This window comes from Meriones unguiculatus, chromosome 6 (genome assembly GCF_030254825.1).
Source record: "Meriones unguiculatus strain TT.TT164.6M chromosome 6, Bangor_MerUng_6.1, whole genome shotgun sequence".
In the NCBI taxonomy this organism is placed as follows: domain Eukaryota; kingdom Metazoa; phylum Chordata; class Mammalia; order Rodentia; family Muridae; genus Meriones; species Meriones unguiculatus.
In genome coordinates, this window is record NC_083354.1 from 23,665,816 (window position 1) to 23,688,558 (window position 22,743).

Genomic DNA, 22,743 nt, shown 5'->3' on the forward strand with positions numbered 1-22,743 from the left:
GTGGATTTCTGGGTTCGAGTCTAGACTGATTTACAAAGCTAGTTCCAGATAGTCAGAGCTACACACAGAGAAACCCTGTCTTGAAAAACAAAAACAAAACAAAACAAAAAAGTGAAGAAGAATAGCAAAATGGCATAAATTAGAAGATTGAAATAATGGGTCGGCTGCTTGGAAAAGTTATAGTAACAGCTCTTGTCCATTTTATCTCTTAGTTCATATCCTTTGAAGTAATGATGTGACTGAACTAGGTTATTTCTAGGTCATGTATAGGTATTAAAATCAAATAAAAGTTCTAACTCAAATCTTAAACTTAACAGCTATGTAAAATATCAGATTAAATACCTTACAAAAATGGTTTTGGTCTTAATATAATTGCTTAAAACCATCTGTCTCTGTACTAATTCTCATTAAATAAGATGCAGGTTTTCAGGACATTTGAAACATGCCAGTTTTAACCATGTGTATGAAGATATCGAGTGTGAGGGAAGGGAGAAACATTTGATCAGCTTCTGAGTCAATTATAAATTGAGAACTCTTTGTTATATGGTTTTTATTATTTAAAAAAAAAACTACTGGCTTTTTGTTTTGTGAGATAAGATCTCATGTAGTTGTGGTTGGCCTTGAACTACTGCTGTCTCTACCTCTGCAGTTTTGGTATTAGTGGCTTGCATTCTGGGAGAGAACTTTTTAAAAAATATCTTGCATACTTTTTAAGAACTCTATAGGGCCCTGTAGAGCTGTCTGGTACTAGTGACTAAGCTAGGCATGATGCCACACAGCACTTGGGAGGCAGGAGCAGGAAGAACAGGAGTTCAAAACCTGTGTGTGCCCCATCCCTCAATAAAACAAACAAAAATGTCCTCCAGTGTATGGGTTAATATGTGTGTGTGTGTGTTTGTGTGTGTGTGTGTGTGTGTGTGTGTATGTGTGTATGCACGCGCACATATGATTAAAAGACATTCTGGGGCTATTGATGTGACCTAATTATTAAATTTATTTGAATTAATTTTCTTACCATGTACTAGGCATAGGATTGGTAGTTAACAGATGTGAACATAAAATGTTGTGTATATCGGCTGTTACATATTCACCAGTATTGGCTAGCACTAGTACCAGTATGCGTAGCTAGCAACATTCCTTTTGTATTTTTGAGTTAGCATGACTTAACCTTTCCTCAAGCCGTAAGCTCTCAGATTCTCTTACCTCCCTCCCACTGAGGAGATGGCCCGCTTTTAGCATCCATTCTCTTACTTACATCTCTGGTCTCTCAGACATTTTCATAGATCTCTGAGCAAGTGTATGGTTCTTAATGTCTTTAAGGGTTGCTGCCCTTTGTACTGGCCTCGGTACCGAGTCTTTCGTCATTGGGAAAATGTTATAGAAAGAAGCACACACATACCTGTACCTGCCTGATACATGGGACAATTTAAGAAGTAACACTATTTCATTTTTTAAAAATTACACTTATTTATGGGGAGTGGGATGGGGACGTGGCACTGTATATGGTTGGAGGTCAGAGAACAACTGGGGGGAGGCGATTCTCTTCTTCCGCCATGTGGGTCCCGGGATCAGGTTGTTTGCCATGCAGCAAGCTCCTTCACCACTGAGTCATGCTAGCCCCAGAAACTATAGGCTGTCTTTTTTGTGACACCAGCTAGAGAGGAAGTAGGTAGGGTCTTTAGTTAGCTGGTTTTATTTCTTATTTAAAAATTAAAGTGGATACATAAATAATAGTACTGTGTAAGATCACTGGTTCCCATATTTCCTCTTACCCAAGGCTCTAGGGTAGACAGTTTGAAAAGTAGACAGTTGGTGCTAGAATGAGGAGGGAATCTGACAACTAACGTAAGAGCAGAGCTTGAACCTGTTTTGGGTTGGTTTGGACCAATGTTTGGTGCTCTGTAAGTCAAGGAAGAAACCGCATCATTATTGCCCTATGGCCTCCCTTTATCTTTGTCCCTTTGAAATCATATTGTAAGAGCCACAAAGCAGGGAATAGATTTGTTCATGTTTATATTCTGACATGTCTAAAATTATTAAAATAATACAGAATTATAGGTATATAATTCTACATAGACTTATAATAAAAAATTTACAAAGCACAAATAATATGAGCTCCCATATAGCCATCCATGAATCCACCCTTCCTTAGATGGTTTTCTTTCTTTCATTGCTGCACTGATCAAATGCCCTCTTGTGTCTTTTTCTCGGTAGGTGAATGACTAGTAGAATACATGGATGCTAAGGGCACAACCTATGGCCAGTGGTCCTTGACTATCCTTTCTGGTACGAGTAATATTCAGAGACTCACGAGTGTAGACTTTACCCTTTGTTCACTGAATGTGTTGGCCTCCGGCTCTGAAGAATTACCTGTCAGTTGCCCCTCCTGATTGGCACTTATTTCTGAGTAGCAAAAACATATTATTCTAGAACTGGGCACTGTGGTGCATGCCTGTGATCCCAGCACTTGGGAGGTAGAGGCAGGAAGATCTCTGAGTTTGAGGCCAGCCCAGCCCAGGGCTACAGAGAGAAAAACCATGTCTTGAAAAACCAAAATAAAATAATAACAAAATAAATATTATTCTTGGTTAAACATACTAAATTGAAATAACTTTGTGGGGAGGCCTAGTACCGGTGACTGAACTCGGAGTCTCACACATTTTAAACAAGTGTTTTCAGAGCTAACATCCCTAGCCATTAACTTAATCTGACGGCTTTACTGACTTGCTCAGACTGCTTTTGAATTCCAGACCTTTTTCAGCTCCTTGAAGGGCTAGGATTGTGGGCGTGTGTTACCATACCTAGCCAAAAATAACTTTTAAGTATCACAAAGCCTGGTGAACTGACAAGTTGGGATATTTTGAGTTGACTTAATATGAGGAAAAATATATATGTATATATATGTATATATATGTACATATGTATATGTACATATATACATACATGTATATATATATACATGTACATATATATGCACCTTTGAAAGTCTGAACCTAATGAACTAATTTCAGAGTTACAAATTTATTTGTTTAAATTTGTTTAGAGAGAGAGAACTTGTGGAGGTTAGAGGATAACTTGTACTGTATTATGGGTCCTAGGCATTAAACTTCGGTCATCTTGCCAGCCCAGTAAGCATCTGTATTTTCTTTTAAGTTGCTGTGGTGCTGGGAATTGAACCCAGGCCTTCATGCATACTAGGCAAGTGCTCTATCACTGAGTTCTGTGCTTAGTTGAGTAATATATATTTAAAAAAATAATAATAATAATCATGCTGCCTCTTGTTTATGTTCTTTGAAATAAATTCTCCTAGCCTAGGCTACTCTTGAACTCACTATGTAGCCCGTGCTGCTTCAACTTGAAACTCTCCTGCCTTAGCCTCCCGAATACTGGGATGACTAGAGTACAGTACCATGCCTGACCTTTATTGTCTGTGTACTTGCTTGTTTTGAGACAGGCTGTCATACTGTAGCCTGGGTTGGCCTGGAATTCTTGGCAGTCTTCCTGCTTCAACCTCCTTCAGAAGTGCTGGGATTATAGTAATGAATCATCATGACAGCTTTTTTTTTTTCCTTATATTTTAAACCCAGCTATGCTTGAAGATTTTGTTTAAAATGTCCAAAAAGCAGATGCATATATTAAATTCTATTAGTCAAAAGCTATTCATTGGATTTATATAAATTGGGTGGTCCTTACACATGCCATTTGTGCTGTCATAATCTGTTGTAATTGCCTTTGAAGACACATCCTTGGGAAAACAGAAAAACCTAATACTGAGGTGAATGGGATTATAAAATACTTAACAGGAATTAAGGATATCCCATATATTACTTTAAAAATAAGCTTTTGCTTCATTTTTCAAAGTCTGTTGTGGTGACTTTCATTCTTCCAGCTGTTCAAAGTAACCATATCAAATGTAGGTTAGCTCTGTCTTAAGCATGAAGTGTAGGTTATCGATTTTCAGTGTGCAGCACAATAGTAGACATTCTTGTAACATTAGTTTGAGAATCCATTTTATTTTGTATAAGGTACAGTCCAGTGAACAAATATATTACAAATCTGTGATTTAAAAAAGTATTGCCATTTCATAGTCTCTCATACTATTGTACAGTAACTGTTTTCTTTGTCTGACTTGTATACATACTAATTTACTGGGTTGAAATTTTCATTTTGAAGAATAATTGAGCAGATATTTCCAAATCATCTCTTGAATGCACAGAGCACATGTTTAGGCTGACCGTGAACCTGTTGGAAGTTCCTAACAGTTGCTGTGCATGATTGAAGTGTCCTAGTGCTAACCCCAGCTATGTGAAGGCTGCTGTTATCGCCATAATTGATCACATCCTTCACCCCTTCCCTTCTCTTCTGTATTGCCTGATTGAATTATGTTACTTGAAATGTTGTAGAGCGCTACCGTTGGAGAGTTGTTAGAGCTCTGCTCCCACTCTGTGTCTTTCTTCTTTCATGTGTGGGAAATAAAGGAGCCCAAGGAGGGCAACTGACCTAACGAGAGTGGTGCCAGCATCTGTTGACTTGGTGCTCTAGCCACCTACCTCTTACCGAATTCTTCTGTGCAGAGTGTAGTTGGCAAGAGGGAACCGAGACTTGGAATTTGCATGATTGCTGTTTGCCAGGCAGCAGTTATTGTACATGCAGGATAAGGGAAGAAGATAAAGCCTGGGATCGAAACGCCATTTCTCCTTGCTGATTGGATTTTGCCATGCTTCTTCATCCTTGCTTCACAAAGTTAATTGAGCACTTGTGGCCCTGAAATACTGAGGTGAGTCTCTTAACTTTATTTTTTATACATATGTATGAGAAATATTAACTTAGGTCTACAAATAATTTTCTAATGTTTCTATTTTAATAAGGCTTTTTGGAAAGTTTACTATTGCTGATCACTCGCTTCCATGCACACATGCAGCATTCATGTATATGTTCCTCTAATGCTAAAATTGGCTTCTGCCTTGAGTGAAATGAGAGAGATTTGCTCGTGTTAATTTTCTTTCTTTCTTTTGCTGATTATTACTCAAACTAAGGATATCAACCCCACTTCCTGTAGCAGTATCCAGCTTTGCAGTCTTCTATTCCCTCTTCTGTAAAGCATTTTTAGGTAATTTTCAAAGGCTCTATACCCTTATTCCTCTTTAAGAGCATGGGATGTCACAAGGTGACCATTAACTTCCCTTTTTGCTCTTAATTCTTGTGAAGAGGTCCTTTAGGACTTGGGAATTAGCCGTTCAGAACTGTTCAAGCCTCAGTTTAAACCTGTGCCGTGGAAGTTATGGACTTACCTGAACAGGAGGTTTGAAGCACCAGCTAATGGAGTACACATTTCTCCACCTCAGTAGGTGGGGGGATTTTACTGTTTTGTTTGTTTGTTTTACATTATTTCATTAGCTCCATCAAAAAACCATCATGTTTTTTAAGCAACATAAGCTTACCATGCCCACAATGGTGTAATTTCTTCTACACTTTCAGGTTCCGCACTCCATCAAGTGCCATTTATGAAGAACTGCTCAAAAACAAGGGACTCTGACTAAGTAAAGTGAACAGGCCAATTATTAGATGTTTTTAGGGAAACTTAATTCTTACCACCCGGTGCCTTTTTTTAATGATGCTGGTGATCTACCACAGGTCCTTGCTCAGTAGGCAAGTGCTCTTCCACTGAGCTACATTACCAGCCCTGGGACTGTTCTCTCAAAGCAGCATCTTAGTTCTCTGGCGCACACAGAATAACTCAGGTGTTGGGTGAACTAATTCACTGTAGCCAGGCCAGGCCTGGCATTCATTATTCCCGAATTTGGTAAGACTGGTGTAGACATCATTCTAGATTGACAGAAACTGCTGCACTTTTGAAATGATTACTTATTCCCCCTTTCTGTTTTGCCTGTTATCACTAATAGGGCAGAAGAAAATGGCTATTAAATTCTTGTTTTTGAAAATGCAAGTTGTCAGAATTAGGCTATATTTTAAACTCTGATTGTGGCTGTTATATTTTGATGGACCAAAGCTTTATGTACACGGACTTTGCGATTAATACTAGAACAGTTCATGTCCACAGACCAATTCCCTTAGAAACAGGTGTTGATGGTACCAACAGCCAACAGCACATATACATTTCAGGTGCTTTAAAGTGTCCCCTCTCCCCTCCCCAGCCCCCTTTTCTTCTTAGGAAAGTTTGCAGAACCTAAGCTACATGCTTCTTAAGAGTTGTTTCAGAATATTAAATACATATCTTCTAGCTGATGTTGATGAGTAGCAGTATCTTAAATGTTTTAAAAAATCATACCCAGGCATTTAGGGCTGAAGGTGATAGGATTTGCCTTTGTGAACAGGCTTTGTTGAACAGTTACCCACTCCCGTTTAGAAGCATGTCTTCAATCCAGGTGAAGGAGCTAATCACACACAGCTCAGTCCGTCTGTACTGACATTTCAGGTCACAGATTGTCTTCTTTCAGATTCAGAAAATAGTCGACAGAGCACACTCGGAAGTTTGTCCCTCTTACTGTTTGTCCTGGGGGAGCCCATGGGTGGGGCCCTCTCCTACTGGGAGGAGGTCACAATGACCAGGAATATGGCTGTTCCTAGGTAGGTCGTATGGATTCTGGATATAGCTGGAGTTCTGACCTCGGCCTTCCTGGACCACACTGACTGTGGGCTCTAAGGAATATAGTGAAAAATGAGTTCAGGGAACAGATTAGTGTTGTTGCCTTGGCGGGAAGGAAGAAAGTTCCGTTTAACTTGTTGGGGAAAGGAACTGTGGTTGTATAATCTGACAAACATACAAGGATTAGGACAGAGCCTGGCTCAGGAGATGGAAAAACCTAAGGAAGTGTACTGTCAGAACCCAGCCTCTGCTTGGCAAGAGATGCAAGACATCCTAGAGGTGTGGGTCAGGAGTGCATCTAGGATCATAGTTAAACTGGGGAGGTGTAAAGATGTGGTTTAGAAACATGGCAAATGAAAAAAAAAAGTGGCAGTGGCTGTTCTGACTCTTTTCTTTGTCACACTTGGATTTGTATCAGCAATCAGCTGAAATGTTCTATACTGGTTCCCAGCCTCAGTATTTCTGCTGCTTATCAGGTGTGATTTGTAAGCAGTGACACGAGATTTGGTTTCCTGTCTTAGGGGGAGGGCAGTCCTGGGATGGAGTTTCTCCTCAGGTTCCTTCAAAGGCAACCAAACAGAAGGTGTGCTATGGAGATAAGAGTGAGTGGAGTGGGCTTACTTTCACTTGAGGTGCAGCACTGTTCCCCTGGTTTCCTAAGTTATGTCAGACACCTACCAACCTCATATATATTTTTATTAGCTGTCGACAAGGATGGCACATCTGTGTACGGAGACCCCATGTGCACAGGTGACTTCATTTCTACATAGCTGCTTTCTGGAAGCTTGCAGGTGAGGATGGGTGGGTCCTTAATTGTGGCATAAGGGTTTTCACTGCTGTTCAAGGAGCAAGTACTAGAACTGCACACAGATTCTTTCATGTAATCTGTAAGGCAAGAGAGATTTCTTAGGATAAGCAAGGTCATAAGGATTAATTTAGACACCAGAAACATACTTCAGTCAAATTTGTGTGCTTCAGTATTCTGGGGCTGGAAAAAAACTATGATACTGGGAAAATAAATAAGTCTTATTAAATGTCTTAAGGTATGCTTTCTCAGGCATTCTTTTTGTACAAAAACATGTTTTGGAGGCCAAGAAAATGATTGGTTTTAGTCATTAGCTATTAACTCAAGATATTCACGGTGTGTTTTTACATAAATCACTTAGTTTATACAAATGCTGTCTGGCATGTTATGGGGTGGAAGCCCAGAGAGATTCAGTAACTTGGCTAGGGTCATAAGCTAGTAAATAGCACTGCAGAGCCATGACTTAAATCTATGCTTGGGAACTTCTTTGCCTTGTATTTTCTGTGATACCATTCTTTGGAGTTTTAATGACTAGAAGCTTTGTTTCAGAAGCAGCAGCATTATATGTGTGTTTTAGTGTGATGTCAGCTTTCAGCCAATAGAAACATCCCTGTCTTTCAGGAGCTCCTTAGAGTGGGCTAACAGCAATTTAACAGGTATAAAAAGCCCCCTGTCTCAAGCTATCCTTTGAGAAGTAGCTGTGTTCTAGGAAGGTCACAGTACCATCTCGGCTTGTCTTCCCCAGTTGTTGGGAATGGTGACTGTTTCTGTCACTAGAGCCCAGCTGCACAAGGGTGTAGAATGATATCTAAACATGAGATGAAGTGACAGAAGCTCTACTGGAAGAAGGGGCTCCTTCCTTCAGCTGCTACTCTATTTCCTTTTGGGGTGACCTGTGCATTGTAGGACTTGCCTGGAAAAAGCAGTAAAGCCAGTCTGACGCTGTGACCATTAGTTGTGAGACATTGGCAGGCAAGGCGTCTGGAAATAACCTTGAGTGGCTAGAGCTTAACAGTCAAGCATGACCTAATAGGCCTCACCTCTAAATGTCTGTGAAAGTCAGTTGGTGAAATTTCTTGAGAACCACCACAGTTCACACTTTGGGCTGTTGTTATCTAAGCCCCCTGCCCCCAGCTTGTGATTTTACTGAAAATGTTGAAGAGTGAAAGCCATGTGACTGTGGCAGAAGTACCTGAGATGTGCGCTACCATGAGTGCTCTGTTCAACAGCAGGTCCAGGGAGGAGGGATTTATCCTGAATGTGGGCAGCTCTTGTTCTAGCAGCAGCAGGTCCTTGGTTTTGTGTGGAAGTGCATTTGCCTATTTCCTTCAGTTGTTCAGAAGGTGTACAGGAAGAGCAAAAACTACTCCCTCTCCTCCCACCTCAGTGCTTCCGAAGAAATTGAGACAGAATGGGGAAGTAAACTCCTCAGGGTCCCACTGCCTCTCAGTAACAAAGCCAGTTCCAGAAGCAAATTCAAAGCCTTTTCATCCCAGTTGAGTGCACACATTGGAGAGAAGTTGACTTCCGTCTGGTTGGTCTAAGACTGATCTTTGTGGCACCTTACTCAGGAAGAAACAGTCTTACTAGATAGTGAGCAGTCTCAGCCTGTTTTCTCTAGGAGTGAAGAGTAGGTAAATAGATACTTCTGCTGGTGGAGACCTACCCTTGTAGAAAATGGTGGCCTGGTTCCTGGATTGTGATTTGCCTCAAACCATCTAGTTTAGTACTTCCTTAGTACAGGGGAGTGGTGTAAGCCTGAGGACTTCCCGGTCAGTCCCAGTTGGCTGCTCTAAACTCATCAGGCAGTGGAGAGGCTCAAGGCTTCTTGTTTGAAAAACTCTTGCATATTTTGTGGAATTGAGGGATAGCTGCTTTTGTGCAGCACTTGAAGAGTGACCTTCATTCCAGTTAGGTTATTTGAAACGTAGGCGATGGGTGTGATTGGGTGCACCTGTAACCCAGCATTTGTGAGGCAAAGGATAGCAAATATCTGAGTTTAAGGCCAGCCTGGATCATATATCAAGTTCCAGGCTAGACAGGGCTTTATTTATAGTGAGACCTTGTCTCAAACTAAACTGAAAGAAAGAAACTGAGTACCTCTTTTTTTTTTTTTTTGCGGGGGGGGGGAGTGGCTGGGGAAGGACTGCTATTACTGTTTAAAAAGTTTGTTAGTCTAATGCTTAGTGCTTAGGACTCAACCACTGTCTTATCCGGCAATCAAGATGTTTTTCCTTCAGGATATCTAGTTACCCAAGTGTAAGCTCTTTACAGCCGCTTTAGTTTATCCTTTTTAGCAATGCCAAGGCCTGCTGAGAGGAACAGCTAAGCTTTAAAAAGCTTAGTGACTGAGGTAGAGTGGGGGGGGGAGCCTTAGTGCCTCATCCAGAGGTATTTTCACCAGGAAGTGAAAGAGTGGGCTTTTATCCATTCCATTGTGTTCCCTTTCCTGAGCTAAGTTGGAGCTGGGGGAAGGGCATTATGCTCAGGGCCAAGGGTCTTCTATACAAGGTTTACAGGCTAAGAGAGAATAGAGAAAGCCTTGGAGAGTGGTGGTTGCAAAGGGTGCTGAGCTATCCCATCTTTGCTGAGAACTGGAGGAGATGGGGTAGAGCAAGCTGGAAAACTCAGCCTCAGGAAGCCAAGCTTTTCTCTTGTTGAGTCATCTACCTGCCTGCTCCAAGGGCAGGGTGTGGGGAAAAATAACCAGCCTGGCTAGAATACTTCCTCATCCTTTTCTAGCCACTACCCCCACAGTGCCTGCCTGTCAGGGCACTGTGCAAAGAAAGAGGAAGCCTGCAGTCCTCCAAGTGCCCTGGCATTTACTCTCCTTGTTTCCTCCTCTGGACCATATGTAGTCATGCATATTATCATGTTCAGAATGGATTTCTGAAATGAGGATCTTTTTTTTTTATATGAAGCACAGTTCTACAGCGAGGATATAACTTCCCATTGTTCTATGAATGTTCCGAACCTATTAAGGCTTGATGTCTATTTAAGGCCCAAGTTATTCAAATGTATGTGGAAATCCAGGCACTAAGTATCTGTTGCTCACCTGAGCTACTGCTTTCAATAGGAGGCCTCTTGCTTCTGTTTGTGGGGTTAAGTTATCAAGCATCCTTCACTTTAGAGAGAGATAGGATAGGGGATACGTGAAGTCCAGACAACATTGGCCTGTCACAAAAAGGTTTCAGGATGTTAGAGGCTTCTGAATGTCTGAGAACCCAAAGTTACTTGGAGAGTCATGAAGATTGGGTGACAAGGGAGCAAAGGTTCAAGGATTCCCAGACAGAAGGTGGATTTTTTTTTTTTTTCTGTTACACTTTGAAAGCTTGACAGACAAGGAATTGAACCTTAGGTAGTTTAATGTACAGTCATTATGCTGAAGGGGAAAAGGAAGACAGGTGCTTAACTGTTTAAACAGTCTTCTTCGTCTCCTTCAAACTCCTAGGGTGACAGTGAGTAGAGTTTCTAGTTACAGAGAAAAAAGTGGATGTTACCTGAATTAGAACTTTTAGAATATCAGTGTTGTAAGAGGCTTTAGAGATGGTGCTGTGACAAACTGCTTTTTTAAAGAAGAAGCCAAGACCCACAGGTACTTCTGTATCTAGTGAGCACCGGATAGCTGAACTGGAACCCAAATTTTTTCATTCTTTGGCAAGCCTCTCCCACCCACACACCCCAAGTTTATAGAACATCCAGACTTATTTAGTCCTGCTGAGTTTGGCCTTGCCCTTACTGGTTTAGCCTTCAGGAAGGATTTGTTCCATGTGTTTTATAAGCTTTTCTCTAAAGTTCTACACTGATATTTCCCTTGCCTCTCTTTGAACTCTGTTGTGTCATGTTGGCCCCTAACACTTGATGGTACATTTGCCTACACAGTTCTTTCTAATTTAAAGGCTGACTAGAGCCAGTGGTAAAACAGTATCTGACTGCTTGCCTGTTAGAGCCTCCCATGTACTCAGATGATACCATAGGACAGGAATGTAATGAAAACAAGGCAGAGACTGGCTTTCATTGGCTTTGTTTTACATTTATGGTTTTGAGTTTAAAAGTAGTTACCCTAAATACCATGCACAGGATGAAAAGGTGTGTCGGGAAGGTGTGCTTGTATAACTAATCTCAGGGCTTGTCTGAGCTATCCTCCATTGAGTCATAAATCTTCTCAAAGCCCCAAAGACCATGGGGGAGAGCTCTCTAGTCCCCATTCCACACTAAGAAAGAAACTGAGGCTTTGGGTCACAGCGACCAAGTGGCACAATTGCTTTTCCATTGGCAACTTCACATACCCATACCAGAATGGTGTTTGCCCCCATTTGAATGGTTTAAGCCAGAACCCTCAGAAACTTGCTAAAATCAAGCTCCTAGGGGTGAGAGATACTGCCTGTGGGCTAGCTTGAAGCTTGGGAATGGCTTCCCTCCTCAGACAGGTCTCCTGAATTTTGTATATTCTAAACCATGTTTGATGGTCCCTCAGCCCTGCTGTTTCCTTGCTGGTAGATCACAAACACCGCCTAGGTCTTGCTAATCTCACTTCTGATAGCCATCTCCCCAAGAGCCATGCTAGGTCTGAAAGACCAGAACAGAAAGAAACCTAGGAATGTTTAGACAAGTAACAGTTGAGTAATAAATTGCACGAGGCTATCCTGAGATGTTCCTTGCAGTTGCAGGATGTAGGGCCCTCCTCCCCATCTACTGCAGCAGAATCTGATGTGGGGTAAAGATCTGCAGTTTGAACACACAGAGCCAGATTTAGAATATCATTTGGGATCTTTGCTGACTTTTGTTGCTCTTTCAGTTTGACTGAAACTGAGATATTTACCAAAGACATCACATTGGTACCACTTTTATAATATACAAAAGCACTTCCCATCCGACTTTATTGGACAGCCAAGATAACCTTGTTAGAAAACAAGACAGGCGTGAGTCAACAGGACAGGCACGAAGGAACAACCTCCAGAAGCACAGTTAATAAGTGACAGAGTTCCAAAGCTCTCTGCCTAGCTTACATGGCCCAGTATTCAACCTAGGACCGGAGCCAGGGCCTGGACTTGATCTTTGATTTTTTTTTTTTTTTTTTTTTTTTTTTTGGCTTCACCTGTAGACTTCCTAGAGAGATGGTCCACCTTGTGTGTAGTTCCTGTGGCGTAGGGATCTTTCTTGGCTTCCCTGCTCTTGGGCGAAGAGCTCTCTCGAGGGTGGGGCCATATAGTATTAACACTGGTTATCATTTGCATTCCTTGTGCCCCAGAAAGGCAGCAGGTGCAGGGTGCTGTTCCTTGCCAGTACAACGACAGAAGGCTTCTGGGGCAGGTAGAGTGATTTGATTTCAGGTTTATAATCAATTTAACTTGTACTAATTGGTTGGATAATGACAGTCTGCGTTTCTGAAGACATTTGGTTGGCATCTATAACAAACCCACAAGCGTTTGCTAAGCAGGTGCAACTGCAATGGAAAGATGAATTCATCATTATTAGGATTGGTCCTTCTGGGCAGAGCCACCCAGTGATCTTTTTAGTTTTGTGTTTTTTGTTTTGTTTTTTTTAAGGGGCATGGGTTTGCACTTTCTCCCAGGCAGACTTCCTTGCCATCTCAGATCTGTAATCTTTTGCTAAGCCCTGTGTAACAGGACATCAGGATTAGATACTCTACCTTTGAAGCCTTTGTCCATAATGTATGTATTCTGACGTCTATCCATTCCACAGGTGCCTGCATAAAAACAGAAGGAAAGAAAATACAGGGTGAGGTTTCCTTGGACGGCTGGTGGCTTCTTCCTCCCCTTGTAGTTTTCGTCTTTTACCCAGACAATAGTTGTTTACTCCTAGCAAATTATTCTGGATTTAATCTATTCTAAATAGTTTTGAACATACTGGGATTCTTAAAAGCCTCATTACATTAAGATTGGCTCCAGCACCCTCTTTTTCTTTAGCTTTCCTCTTAACCTGCCCCTGCCTTGCAGGATGGTGTCTGTGATCTCTGTAGGTGAAGTGCCAGGCTCTGGAGGCACTGGGTATGGAATGAAGCCAGACCAGTCCTTAGCTGGAGGGAAAGATGTAGAGAATTCTGGTTCTCCTTCCTCTTGGCTTTGCAGTGGAGTTGGAGACATGGTTTTTCACCTCTTAACTCTGATCCTGCCTTTCCTGGATCTAGGAGTGCCAGCGAGAAGTAGACAAGTAGCTAGGGTACTTGATTACTATCTTTCTAGGAAGAACAATCATTCCTGGCCACAGCCAGTTTGCTCAGTTACTCATTTGAAGGGGGTGGAGAAGGAGAACTTTGTTCATTTTGCTGTTAGGTTCTCAAAGTGTGCGGTCTTGAACCCTAGCCAGAAGCAGGACATAAACTTGAGTTGATTGATACAAGTGTGTACTCAGGGGTGGGAGCAAATCTGGTCTTTCCATGTTGGGACAGTAATGATTAACTCACAGTCAACCCCTTTACACAATTTATATGTATGTATATCTGTATATATACATACATACACACACACACACACACACACACACACATACATTCTATGTACATGTAAGAACAGGTGCCCATGGATGTCAGAGGTGTTGGATCCCCTGAACTAGAGTTTCAGGTATTGTGATATGGATGTTAGGAACCAAAAGCAGTATGGGTTCTTAACCAGATACACCCTGGTCTTTAACTGAAAACAGTACCAGGCAAGGCATTTGGCAAATGCTTACCAAAATATAGTTGGACTCCTCCTAACTTGCCCACATTTCTGATACCAAAGACAAACCCACTGATACTTGGACCTTCCTCTGCCTTGAATTCCCAAGTTGAATTTGCAGAAGCCATTCTAAAAGGCCTGTAAGAACCCTTGATTTAACACTTAATAATAGTCAAGGGCTTCCTTTGTTCTCACAGAAGAAAGGAGGGCACCTATGTTAGCCCCTCTTCTTTATAAAACAGGAAATAGAGGTCCAAAGAGTGTCAGAGACTTGTTCAAGAGTATACAAGCAAATAAGAAGTTGAGTTGTGGTAGAGCCCAGATCATCTCAGGTGTTCTTTCCCAGTGGCCATAGCCTAGCTGGCCATCAGTTAATAAATTAGAGTGTGTGGTACTCTGGCTGTAATGGTTGAAGGTCTGTGTAACAGGTAGGAACTGGGGCTGAGCCCAGATGATGTCCTATGCTCCCATTTGGACCAGAGTGACCTCAAGGTGGAGTAAAGGTAGGGATTAAAGTCCAAGGGGTATTGAATGCTTAGCCATAGTTGAGGAACCCACAGACATCAGGGTCCTTACAGCCAGACCTACTCAACGAGATGAATTCTGAACTTTCATGCTTCGTGGACCAGAGACCTGTGGAAGTTGACTTGGTTTCAATGGAGCATTGAAAGTCAGCTAGAGCCCAAACTCAAACCCAGAGCTGTCTAGCATTCCAAGGCTCTTCTACAGGCTGCCTGCCCTAGAAGAGCTACTTTGTAGGGAGGTCACATTCTCTGCCCATCCATTGTATTCCTTTGATACTCATTTCAGTAACATGCACATGTTCCTCCTTTCAGGCAGGACACAGTAGATGTCAAGTGCCTTTTAATACCCCAGACTACTAGTTTTGAGCTCAGTATTTTTAGTCCAAGAGGATACTTCCTACCTTCTCCCTACCTCATTTGATGGTCCTACCTCATTTTCTAAGAAGATAGAGTTTGGGCCACTGTTAGGTCTGGGGCCTTTCTGGAAATCATTGAGCTTTTCTATCCAAAGAACCAACCTTCTGTTACCTAACACCGTGATTGGGTTGCATATGTAGCTTGGAGGAAGTACAGCTAGGCTGTGTCACCTCCACAAGCAACCCCAGTTTGTCCACGTCAGCTGGCATGGTGAGGGTTAAAAGGGTAGTGGGAAAGACTGAGACAGACTGCCACCTTTGGGTAGGGCATAGGGGTGGTAGACTAGTCATGGGAAGGCTCCGTGGGGTGGGGGATGGGGTGTAGAGCAGTCTGCTCTGGGTGGGGTGGGGGTGGAAGGAAAGGCTGGGGGATCTGACCTGGTGAGTGTGGCTCAGCGTGGCGGCTGAGGTGTCTAAGTTCAATGTAGAAGTCCTCGGGCGGGTACCTGGCCTCCAGGGCACTGATCTGGAAATGGGAGTCTAGTGAGAGGAATGACAGGGAGGAGCCATTATTCCCAAGACCTGGATGGCCGGAAAGGGGGTGGGAAGCACAGGATAGGGCGAGGGGCAGGCCAGAAGGAATCAAGGTCTTCAGTGTAACATCCAAAGAGACTGGGGGGCATCTGTCTTTTTCTCCTCCCTTCCCATTCCATTCCACCCTCCACAAAGGCAGAGGGGAGAAGCCCTTGAAAAGTGCTAGGCAGAGGATCCTTTTCCACAGTGGCAAATAAACTTTGTGCTACCACCTGGAAATCCCTATGTCCCATCTGTAGTAGTCACTGGGCCGTAACCACGTGCTCCCTGTACACTTAACCACAGGGGAAGCCATGCTCAGGACTCTTTCGATTTGAGATAAGGCACCTCCCCTCAGTACAGAGGTCAGGGTGGGACTAATGGGGAAGATGACTCAAATCACTACTGACCTAACACGTTCACATAGCTGTAGGGGGTCCAGCCTGCTGTGTCTCTGTCAAGGGACTTGTTACTGAGCTGTTTGGAGAGGAGAGCCAGTTAATACCTCTTGTCTCAGCTGCCCTTCCCCACGTTGGCACTTGATTTGAGCTCAGTGTTTGGAGTCCAAGCCTCAGTGAAGCAATCCCTGAGATGCTCTGAGCTCCCAGGCCCTGGATGACTGAGTAGAGGAGGACCAGATGTTATGTATGATAAGCTACCATGCTGTAGTTACAGCCAGTGAGAATAAAATATGCCCAAACTAAGTTCTCAGGCCCCTGTGGCATACATGGGAAGAAGAAGGCAGGAGAGGAGGCTCTGTCACTTCCCCACCTGTTAACACAGGGCATCCCCAACACAGAGTAGGTAGGGGCTGCCCACAGTGCTTGTCCCCAGGCCATATGAGAGAGTCTCTTTCATGTGACTAAGAGAAAGTTCCAGTCATGAGACTGATGAGTCCGTCCTCTCCCTGCATTCTCAGAGCTGTCCTTTATGTGAGGCAAGGATGTTATTTTAGACATGGGATCATACTCATAGGTACAGAGGAGCCAGAGGCAAAGCTGGCTCTAGAACTCAGATCTCAGCTGCCTCTCCCTTCCATGGCATCATGCTCACCTTTGCTGCAAATGCTCTATCTGCCTAGGGCCGGTCTCAGCCCCTGTGAGGGGAGCCAAACCAGAGGGTGACCAATTGGCCTCCTCTGCAGCAACTCCAATCTTCTACTGAAAGAATGGCTTTTAGACAAACAGTGACATGGCCTGGAACCTTTGTCTCATCCCTGGCTGCTGCCTCTAACCTGCTGCAGCTTTAATAACATGGCTGTAGTTATCAAGAGCTGCCTGCTGGGCAACTAAATTCTCCAGTCTCAGCTCCTCAGGCTTACAGCTGAATTGAGCCTGGAAACAATATTCTTGAGTGGAAGATGGCAAGCAGAGTGGTCAAAGCTATTGGGCCTCTAGGTGCCCTGCATGCAACCTGCATGTTTGATAGAAAAGCAGCGTCAGGTCTGTGGGCTGGTGGTCATTCTTCAGGAACAGATGGAGAGGAAGGTATTCTTAGAGCTTCAGGGAAGAGGCCTAAAATATAAAAACTGTGCTCCTGGTCCAGGATAGATGGATGATACTGGAAGCCAGGTACCCGGGATTGTCATTCCCTCAATGGTCCTGCTATCCTGAGTACATGTGTGTAGCACATGCGTAGGTGGGTGTTAGAGAAGTATGTATAGCAGGAACTCCTCACAAACCTTATGCATGGGGCTGTTCCTGTCTGTCTCTCACTGGTCCATCAAGGGATACACTACATGCTCTGTACATTCATATGTGCTGAGACATCTCTAAGGTGTGTAATATTTGTGACTAAGGACATCTACCTATTTTGTGACCCAGTGCTGTGCTTGGAGCTGTCAGGGAGGCCACACAACTAGTCCATACCCTTTCAGCAAGAACACTAACTGCAGTGTTTGGCTTCTCATCGGATGTATATATTGATGACCATTATGCCAAAGTTTAAGAGGCATCAAGTAGTTAATTGAATAACGAGTTACTTCATAGTATATTGCTTTAATACACTGCAGTAATCTGTGATAAGCACGTTTTGAGTATATATACTTGTACATGACCAAAGTGACTACATGGTATACACAGGTGTGGGATAAGATGGCTGCATGTCACCATGTTCTGGTAGGTACTAGTTATCTACACACAAGTTGCAAGTATGTTCCAATGAGTAGGCAGTGTGGTGTAGTTGCATGGGATAGAGCTTGCTGTCTCTATACAACAAACTCTTTCCCTGTTGCATGATTCAGAGTGTTCTCATGTCCCATGAGTCCTAGGACTGCTCTTAATGTAAAATTTCCACATCTACTCCAGGTGGGGGTGCAGTTCCTTCCTGGGAAGATGGGAGTGCTGAGTGGAAAGGAGAGTGGGTGAGGGCTGGGGAGCCAGGGGCCCAGTACCTTGGTGGGGCTGTTCCTGTCCAGAGTGCTGGCCTGGCTGGTGGCAGGGCCCCCGCACGCCAGTGCGTGGTAGCTGGCATTGGAAAAGCACTGGGCATGGCTGCTACTTTGAGACAAATCTGGGAAGAGAACAAGGAGCCATATTCCATCATACACCTGCCTTTGGTTGAGACACCTCAAGACTAATGTTGGGGCTGGGCATTTTTGAGTGTTCCCTGCAAAGAGGCAGCTAATCCCCCACATCCTCCAAACTGCATGGCATCCACTAGCCTTAACGCAAGCAGAGAGAGTCCACCAGCTTTGTTCTTACTAATGCCCTCCCCCTGTGCAGCTCACAGACTGGGCTTGCTAGTATAGGGGTGGCATGGTCAGCTGGAAGCTGTTGAATGCTGGCTCTGATAGCTTTATGTCTTTGAGTTGCTATTTTGGGTGGATTGCTTCCCCTTATGGTCAGATCCTAGTAGTAGGTACATAGAGAACTCTATTCTTGTTGGCCCCAGTTCTTCTGAGGATTCTACATGACTTGGAAAAAACCAGCCATTCCTGCTCATTGTCATTACAGAAGGAAACGGACAAAGCTCTATGGGTCTTGGCCTTCACCAGAGGATATTGGCTTTGGCTGGACCCCAGAGTGGCCAGGAGGTCCCTGAAGGCAACATCTATACTGGGGTCAGCTCTGTCTATCCTGTTCCTGACAAAGAGCTGGCACATAGCAAGGCACCACTTTGCAGGAATGGTACATGTGGTCTGGGTGCTCCTAAATTAAGCACAAGGTACAGGAGGCTACAGGTCAGCCATGAGCTACTGGAAAGTCACTGCCCTCTTCTCAACAGGGCAGACCTAACCAAACTGAGGTTCCAGTTTACAGGAGGGAAAGGATCTGGTGCAGTTCCATACATGCTTCACACAGACTACCGCAGGATACCATATCTGGGCACACAGGGCTCTGGCACATCGGCCAGAGGGACACTTCTCAAACTTGCAGACTTCTCCTAAGTGAGGCACCACCTTTGACACTAGCCTCCTTGGGCACTCCTGGGAATGGCTGTAGGCTCTCCCAGGGAAAGCAGAAGTGGAGAGGGCACAGCTTGCCAAGGTGCTCAGGCTTCACACTGGAAAACCATTCTCTGGGTTGCTTAGAAAAGCTACTACTTACTTTTCATGTTCCCGTAGGCACAGCCATGTAAGGAGGCTGTGGGAAAATAGGGGGTGGCACCCAGCCCTAGTTGCTAGGAGCTTGGGCTCCAGGAAGCAACACCCTCTTGGAGCGCCACAGACTTCTCTCACCCCCATTGTCTGCAGGTATAACCACCCATGCTGAACCAAGAATATGGATTTTCCTGGGAAGACCACGTGCTTCCTGCTGGGTTGTATGGGTGAAGAAGAGATGCTGGGGCATAGCCTGACCTGAGAGTGAATAGTCTGTGCTGGTCATCCTCATGGCTGGGGTGTAGGAGACACGGGGAGCCAGGTCACGGCCTTTCTCTTTCTGTCGCCTCCGTCGCCAGGCAAAAAGGCCCAGCAGCACCACAACCAGGAACAACAGAAGGATGATGCCTGTGACAGCACCCACTGAGTGCCGCTCTGCTCCCAAAGCTGGACTGATTTTGGTGTAGGGATTCAGCTCGTCCATCATGAGGGCAGCTGTGGGCAAAGGGAGACCTGAGTCAGAGGTGGGCCTGACCCCAGTATGCTTCCATCCTGCCTTTGCCCCTTCATCCCTGCCTAATTCCAATACTCACATTTTCTAATTCCAGAAAGGGGATCAAGTCCCAGGGTTACACAAAGACAATGTGGTTTAGGTGTGAAGCAAACTAAATGCTTACTGGACATTTTTACTCAGATCCATACATGAATTAAAGTCACTTGCTTTATCGTGGGTAGACCTACAAAAAGGGAACTAATTATTCACCCTTTCTACATGGTTGAAAAAATAAATAAACTGAGTCACCAAGGTTAAGTGACTTGTAGATTCACCCAACCGGTAATTCAGTCAGGAAAAACTGGCTTCAGCTACTCCTCTAGAACATCCATCGGGACAATAACTTCAGCTTCCCCAGGGAGTCCTAAGCACCAAATGATAGACTGGCCTTGACAGCTGGAAGCTCTGGGACTGCCTATTAGTGACTGCCTGTTACTGCCCCAAGACACCTCTTGATTATACGTATGTGGTTAGGTCCCTCTACGGCTGCCCTGGTGAAGGTTTGTTCTCTAGCTGGGCAGCAGCTGGACTTCTCCCGGGCCCTGCTGCTGGCTGAAGAGAGCTGCCTATCACTACAGGGAGGCAAATGCCGCATTTCCCTCAGCGGCTTAACTTCACACTGCAAAGTAAGGTTGTCTGATGGAGGTAATTCAGAGCTGTCTTCCCCCCTCTTCTAGAACCAACAAAAGCCTCCCAAGTCTGCACAGGATTTCACATGAGAAGCTATTATTTACAGAGTGCTCAGACATGCCTGGCACTGTGCTAAGGCCTTTCTTGAATTGCCTCGATTTGATCCCCTCAGCTGTCCTGTGGGCTGCCACCTAGGTATACAGCTAGAGTCAAATCGAGCCCTTTGGACAAAGGTTAACATCTACTCAATTGAACGTGGAGTGAAAGGCCTAGCAAAGGAAATGATCTGCCCAGAGACACCCAGAAGGGAGTGGCAGAGTCATACTTGGCACATGTTCCAACTTAGCCCGGTTGGTGGCCTTTCCCCGTACTAGCTTGTGATTCACCCTTGTCCAGCTCATGGGGAAGTTCCCAGAGAAGCTGTGAACTGAGGCTCCCAACTATGATAAAAGGTAGTGTCATAAAACCCAACTGGTCTGGTTAGAACTCTCTGAAGCCACCAATTATGGGGCCCTTTCCACCCCTGTCCGGACATTAACACCTGTATGTTACCTTGGTCACATCTGATTCCTTTGAATCCAGGACTGCAGTAGCAGGTACCAGTGACATGGTCACAAGTGGCATTGTTCATGCACTCACAGAGCTGCTGACACCCGTATCCAAACGTTCCCGGGGCACATCCTGTATGGCACGCAGAGTGCAAGTAGTAAGACACAACCTCACCCCGCCCCTCCCACTCCGCATGGGGAGCCCCTGGCAGCAGGACAGTTCTGTCCCACCCGCAGTGAAGTCTATGGAACTGCAGTGCCCATATGCATAGGTAGCTGGGGGTGGGAAGGGCGCATCACCCTGAGGCAGAGCACGTAGGCGCAGAAGGCAGGCCTCACCTGCTCTACCTCCTGAACTCATTTAAAGAGCCAGAGAATCCTGCCTTCCTCTGGTCCCTCCTTGCTCTGCCCATTACACTCCTGCCCTATTTAAAGTGGAGAGAGGTAAGTTGTCCTCTAAGTCTGGAGTACAGGAGCCACAATGCCCTGGATTGGAGATGGGGTAGGGGTTGAAGGAGGCAGTTTTCCCCACAATAGGCAGAAGCCCAGCCCAAATGCCAGGAACAGGGTTGGGGCAGCTTACTCTGTTCACAGTGGCGCCCAGTGAAGCCTGTTCGACAGGTGCATTTCCCAGTAATGTGGTCACAGCTGGCTCCGTTCTGACACTGGCATATGTGCCCACAATCCTTCCCAAAAAATGCTGTGGGGCAACCTGCAATAAGACCACAGGTCACAGTTGCTTTGGCCTCAGGGAAACTGCAGAGATGTTGCTGCGACCAGGCTTGTCTGCTGTGTCCTCTGCAGCATGGGATGAAGGCTACTGAGGCCCGCAGAGCCATCTATACCCACTGAACCTCAGGCTAAAGGGGTGGAGGGTAGGGGCAAGGTGAACCATGCAACTAGGGCCTCAGCAGCAGAGGACAAGCTCTGGGCTCTTTGCTGTGCAGCCCTGGGATTTCTTCCCCATGGTCCTAGGGTCTGCTTTTGTTGATTGCTGGAATACCCTATAGCCTTTCAGGACTTTGGATGATGCTGATGTGTGGCTGGTCCCGGGACCAGCCTCTTCCCTCCCTCTCTGCAAGCCAGGACTATTCGAAAAGTGGCCAGTAGGCTGCAGCATATGACTGGGAGTGGCTAGGAGGCTGGGAGGCAGGGCTTACGCTGCGTGCAGAAGAGTCCAGTCCAGCCAGGGGTGCAGTGGCAGGCCCCATCCTCGGCGCTGCAGCTCGCCCCGTTGTGGCAGCTGCATGTATGGAAGCAGGCAGAGCCCCAGAACCCAGGTGGGCAGGCTGTGGGGGGTGGGGGGGATGCAGAGGGGGAGGGCAGGGCAGAGAGAAGCAGGAGGAAAGGGAGGGGAGGTGGGTATACATCAGAGCCAGAACACCTGAATGGACCCAGAAGGGCACTGCTTGGCCTTTGGGGACTTGATACGCTAGTCTCAGACTCTCAGATCACCTCTTGACCTCATACCCTGGGATTGCTATGAGACCTACTCTAGTCTTAGGTGAGTTAAGGCAACCTGCTCCAAGGTCTCCTGCACCTTCATATTTAGAGAGACTTTTACAGGGATAGGGGTGGAGTAACATCAAGGTCACTGACTTCTCCACAAGGGGCCAGGGACTGTCTCTTTGGGTTCTTGTACTGCTTAAGGAACAAGCCTGTGGCTCCCCCCAGAATGGAATCCCCAAGGTCTAGCCATTAAACTGGGACCTCCTTATAGGTACTGGCTATTTTCCACCCATCAGACAAGGAACGTCATAGGCTGAAGCCTGGGTTCCCTTTGGGAAGGGGTTGCTGCCTTGGTATCAGACTGTAGCACTGTTCAGGCTTAGGATGCTCAGGACATTGTTCAGAGGGGCTACCACAGGGTACTTTGACTCTTCCAGAGGTGGCTGTCCTAGCCTTGCCACCGACAAACTCCAGCAT

General features: G+C 45.1%; 1 protein-coding gene across 21 annotated transcripts in view; it reads right to left on the reverse strand.

Moving 5' to 3' along the window:
• Nucleotides 1-4,791: 4,791 nt before the first annotated feature.
• Megf11 (multiple EGF like domains 11) overlaps nt 4,792-22,743 on the reverse strand; it is a 314,659-nt gene continuing 296,707 nt past the window's right edge. For 3 of the 21 annotated variants that reach the window (XM_060384901.1, XM_060384905.1, XM_060384900.1), the window contains 9 exons: nt 21,978-22,106; nt 21,401-21,529; nt 20,822-20,950; nt 19,345-19,581; nt 17,938-18,056; nt 15,956-16,022; nt 15,411-15,512; nt 13,066-13,122; nt 4,792-7,492 (listed from right to left, as the gene is read on the reverse strand). In XM_060384901.1, the coding sequence (XP_060240884.1) occupies nt 7,269-7,492; nt 13,066-13,122; nt 15,411-15,512; nt 15,956-16,022; nt 17,938-18,056; nt 19,345-19,581; nt 20,822-20,950; nt 21,401-21,529; nt 21,978-22,106 (1,193 nt within the window). In that variant the 3' untranslated portion in view covers nt 4,792-7,268. Of the gene's footprint in view, nt 7,493-12,469; nt 12,859-13,065; nt 13,123-15,410; nt 15,513-15,955; nt 16,023-17,937; nt 18,057-19,344; nt 19,582-20,821; nt 20,951-21,400; nt 21,530-21,977; nt 22,107-22,743 lie in introns of those variants that run through there. The other 18 variants (XM_060384919.1, XR_009592252.1, XM_060384908.1 and 15 more) reach the window with 18 other exon arrangements.